At 40.6% G+C, this 4,761-nt stretch overlaps 1 protein-coding gene across 10 annotated transcripts in view; it reads left to right on the top strand.

The window, feature by feature from the left end:
- MICAL3 (microtubule associated monooxygenase, calponin and LIM domain containing 3) overlaps positions 1 to 4,761 on the top strand; it is a 159,656-nt gene that overhangs the window by 115,921 nt on the left and 38,974 nt on the right. For all 10 annotated transcript variants that reach the window (XM_017726253.1, XM_017726254.1, XM_017726255.1 and 7 more), the window contains one exon: positions 4,081 to 4,274. In XM_017726253.1, coding sequence (XP_017581742.1) covers positions 4,081 to 4,274 — 194 coding nt within the window. The remainder of the gene's footprint in view (positions 1 to 4,080; positions 4,275 to 4,761) is intronic.

Genomic DNA, 4,761 nt, shown 5'->3' with positions numbered 1-4,761 from the left:
TCACAACTTTAAGTGGCTTAGAGAATTGTCCATATTCAAACTGGCCAGCTGATAGGTTCTGTCAGGTCCCAGAGGAAGCTGTAAGCACCCCTTAGCCAGGACGTCCCTTCCGGGACTATGCTTGCTAACCCATGACAACATGGAAGGGGGTTCCAAAGTTACGTTCTTTTCTGTATGCTTTGCATTGCAATTCAAAACCATGTTTGGTTTCCACATTCAGGCTTGGCACACATGTAATCCTGACTGAATGCTGGTGCAATGCCTGAGAGGTATTAGTGGGAAACAATAGCTATGGCTGTTGAAAAATATGTTGTACCTTCATGATAATAAAATGAAGGTATATAAATGTGTTGTACCTTCATGAATTTCTCTTTATCTGCAAAAATCTGTGCAAGCACACCAGGATCCACATCCATGCAGGTAGAGATACTGGAAACAATTGTTGTAAGAATCATTGAGAGGAAATCCTTGAGGAAGAATGCTCATGAACTTTACAGTCACACACTTTTGCAGAGTCTTGATCTCTTAGTACAATTTCTCATCTACTTGTCTTTGTAGCAATAGCAGCCCTTACCTTTTCAGCTCTGAGTCTGTCCAGTAGCCTTGAAATAAACTCAGAAAATGCTGGTATTTGTTTCCTGAAACTTAGATCCTGCAATCATGTTCTGTGTATGCATTACCTGCAGATACAGATCTGTGTGAGAAGTTGAATAATCTTGGTCTATTTGTGGGAGATGCAAACTATATTTTCTTAACTCAGTCTTCCCTTAGTTACCTGCTCAGGTTTAGGAATTATATCAACTATGGCAGTATAAGCATTGATGATATCAGGGGGTTCTAGTCCTTACATGTTTCTAGCTCTAAAACAAAAGTATGGACCTATTGACTGTTGTTATTCTTTGTCTTGATTTCAGTAAATTAGGACACAATAGACCTGCTCAATAAATGGCAGTAGACTTACTAGGCCAAGAGTTAGTTTAAGAAAAAGTGGAGTTTTGGCATGAAGCTGATGGTCATCTCCAGGAGGTGTTTTTGTGAGATTCTGGAGGTGGAGGGCAGTACACTATTAGGTTAGCAAATTTGATTTTGTCTTGTAGGGTGTTACATTTATTTCCCTTTGTCCTACATCCACGCCCGTAACTTGTTATCAATATGAGTATTTCGGTCTATAGTAGACTGTGCTGCATAATTTCACATGTGAGAAGCAGTGTGGGCAACTCACATTCTGTCATAGGGAGAAAAGAGAAAATGCATCAAATTCCCTGTCAGTTTGACCTGGAAGTTTATGTTCCAAATCCAAATACTGCAAGCAGCTTACTTAGAGAATGGACAAGGCTATGTGGGCCCAATATCAGAGAGAGCAGAGGGAGAATTTTCTAGGTGATGTAGCTATTGGATATTCTCTGTCCAGCTATATCCACTCCATGGAATGTCGCAGAAAGACTGCAAAAAGAAGTCTGACTACTTTTTCAGCAACAAAAAAAAAGTTTTGACTCCTGCAACAAGCCAACCAAGGCCCTGATTTAATCATCTTCACTGTCTTGGTGCAGCGCTGCAGGGTTAGGAGCAGGCGGAGGGGATGGGGAACTCTTTGTTCCCTCCGTGTATTATGAAGGATGGGTTGGGCTTTCAGGGTTCACTGAGATGGCTGATGGAAATCAGGCAGAGACCTCCCATTTTGGTGCACAGCTTCCCATCACACACACACACTGCAGAGAAAGGTTATGGGAAACAGTATTCAAAGTAGAATTTTTCAAAAGAGAGTCAATCTTATTTAAGCTTCAGTAAGAAAAAAGATCGATTAGGCAACTAAACCCAGACTACACAGTAGTATGAGGTGTGGGAAACCTTTTATATGCCATATTCATTGCCTTTAAGTTGCAGTAAGCCCCAGATTGCCATGTCTAGTTTTGGTGTCGTGCCCTGTGGCCTTTCAAAGGAGTGTCATAGGACAGCTTGTGCTGTGTAGGTCTGTATGGCAAGGGAAGAGAAGAGATTCATTGCCACAGCTTAGGTTTCAGTTCCTCTCCTCAGCACTAAATCTGAAGAGATACTCAACTGCTTATGCAAATTGTATAGAGCAACCTACCTTGGTCTTTGATTTCTACTTTATAGAAAAATAAAATTTCAGCTGTTGAATTAATTCCTGTGGCACAGAGTTTCCATGTTGAAAGGAATGCTCACTATACCAGGCCATCTCTCACTGCTGTCTTTCAGCTTCTCATTTCTCGGTGTTCAAAGGTCAAACAAAAGCCAAGTGATAAATAAAAGCCAAAGAAGGTAAAGTGAGCTATGTGGTGAGGAATTTGTGTCGTCACTCCTCCATGAGATAAGCCAGCTGGTCGAACAGCTCATCCTGTTCAGCGCCCATGGCAACAATTTAAACTTTATTGACAGCACACCAAGCCCCCAGCATGCAGCACCTGTCAGGTTTATTTCCATACCAAGGGGTGGGAAAGCAAATCAGGGAGAAGGGGAGCATCACTTTTTATCTTTGTGACAATATCTGCATAGAGCCTTTGGAGTATGCTTTGGTTTCCATGCACCAAGTCCATGGCTTGCAGCAGCGTTTGTGTTCCGTATTCCACATGGGAAAATCAAGCAGCATGTTAAAAATAACTGTTGAGTCTATGCTGTGAAAAAGTGGGTTGTAATTTGAGCAAAATAATGTTGTTTGTATGCAGAACAGTGAGGAGAATTTAAGATCCTATGTTCAGAAGTGTGTGACAATCAGAGCATGAACAAAGTGTTTTCCTTATTAGGCTCACTATCAAAAATAGGCTCTCAGACAAGCAGATGAATAAAATTATGTAAATATCATACTGCATCTGTACAAGTTATATTTTATAGATCTACATGAAGCGTAAGCTTCATTACTTTCCACTTGCTGGTTTTCCCTTTCATTGTCTTTATGGAATGGGTTCTGTCAAAGGCTGTTAGCCAGTGATACTGAGCATAAGGAGGTAGCAGAAATACTGTTCTCAGGTTATTCACCCAAACTTTAATTATTCTCAAACAGTTTTCTCCTTCAGTCAGATGAATTGGGCCTTTTAAGACTTCTAGGGGAAGCATCCAACAGTTGCTCTACTAAATGCAGTTCTGTTATGACAACGATCTATTAAGGTAAAACAAAGCTAGAGCACCTTTTCACCCTGCAGAGACGATCTGTGAGTGTGTTGTAGTTTTCATTCATTTTCCAGTGACAAATACAACCATCTTTCTCCCCAGTCCCTGTAGGTATTCTGGCATGTCAGAGTGAGCTGGATTACATGTCATTGGATAAGTGGTTACACTTCTTGCCCCTGCTGCGTATGCTGAGGAACTGTTAGAATTAAACAGAGATGACTTCTAAAAGGCACTAATGATTTATTGCTTTGCATGGTTTAGACTTTGCTGTGGGAATAATAAGCTCATTATTGTAATTACCTTTGCACTGCTTCCTACAGTTTCCTGCCACCATGTACACTGTGTACTTAATTGGATACGTATTTCTGTCTGTGATGCAGAAAAGTGAGGAATTTTGTAATTTTTTTTTCTCCATCTCTGCTTAGTTCACATGCTGTATCCTTTGCCTGATGTGTTTTGTATTCTTTCTACTCCCAAAGCCTTCTCTGGTTCACAGGAGCAAGTGCCAAAATCATCTTAGCTATCTTAGCAGTAGCTGCCATATCAAAAGATGTGGCCTTCTGCACTCTGACACTGTGAAGAACTCTTGCACCAGTTTATCCAGAGCAGTGTGATACGAAGAAAATAGTTTCTTTCTGTTGTATTCAATTGTCTAGAACTGTAACAATAAATGTTGCAGAAATGTTTGGACTTGGCTTCACAGGCACTTTTCTGCTGCCTCACCTTCTTTAAAAGAAACAGGACAAGGACCATACTGCAGCCCACAGGTGATGCTGTCACTAGAAGGCCTATGAAATATTGAAAGCTGAAAATTAGTTATGTTTCAGGCTTATGTGTGTTGAAATGACTTGATAGTGGTCTAAGACTGATCAAGAAAACATTGACTTCATAATCTTTAATACTATTATTTATTGTTAGCAATAAAATGTTTATTTTTTTTCTAAAACCTTACAGTAGTTCAGAATCTGAGATGGAGGAGGAAGATGAGGAGGAAGATGATGAACTACTGCTGCCTCAGCAACCCCCTTCAGACTTGGGTGGTAAGAGTGAGGAAGAGAATGAAGCTGAGCAAAATCATGAGATCGAGTACAAATATGATGATGAGGAGGAGGAATACGAAGAGGAAGAAGATGAGGAGTCAAGTGAAGGTTAGCTTGGCTTGTCCTTTCTGTCTGCTAGCCAGCAGGGAAAAATGAGTATTTTCCATGCAGATTGAGAAAGATTTGCCTTGGAAAACTTTACTTCTTTTACTTCTTTGTTGCTCTGATTTTTGAGGGGGTTATTTTCAAGGAAAGCTTGAAGTGGATCATTCTGGATACTGAAGGACTTTGCCACAGGACAGTTTAGAGTACTAGTACCAACACAATATGCTTCCCATACAGCTTGCCAGCATGTCAATGCACAGCTTGGTGCTGCTGTATTGGTTTATGGTTGGTTTTTATTATTATTTGGAATTAGATTTGAATGTGCCCTTTGTTCTTTGACAGCAGGAACTGGAAGCATTGTATTTGCAGTGTTTTCAGTTTGAGAGTGCCTCACTAAGGGGCCTGTCACTGTCAGCAGGGTGTTCCACAAGAAGGTGCTTGTAGCTCTCTTTGGTTAAAAGATGGCCTTGAGAAATAAGGGAGTTCAGGT

Source organism: Corvus brachyrhynchos, unplaced genomic scaffold, assembly GCF_000691975.1.
Source record: "Corvus brachyrhynchos isolate BGI_N302 unplaced genomic scaffold, ASM69197v1 scaffold191, whole genome shotgun sequence".
NCBI lineage: Eukaryota > Metazoa > Chordata > Aves > Passeriformes > Corvidae > Corvus > Corvus brachyrhynchos.
This window is presented reverse-complemented; position numbering and strand designations above follow the sequence as displayed.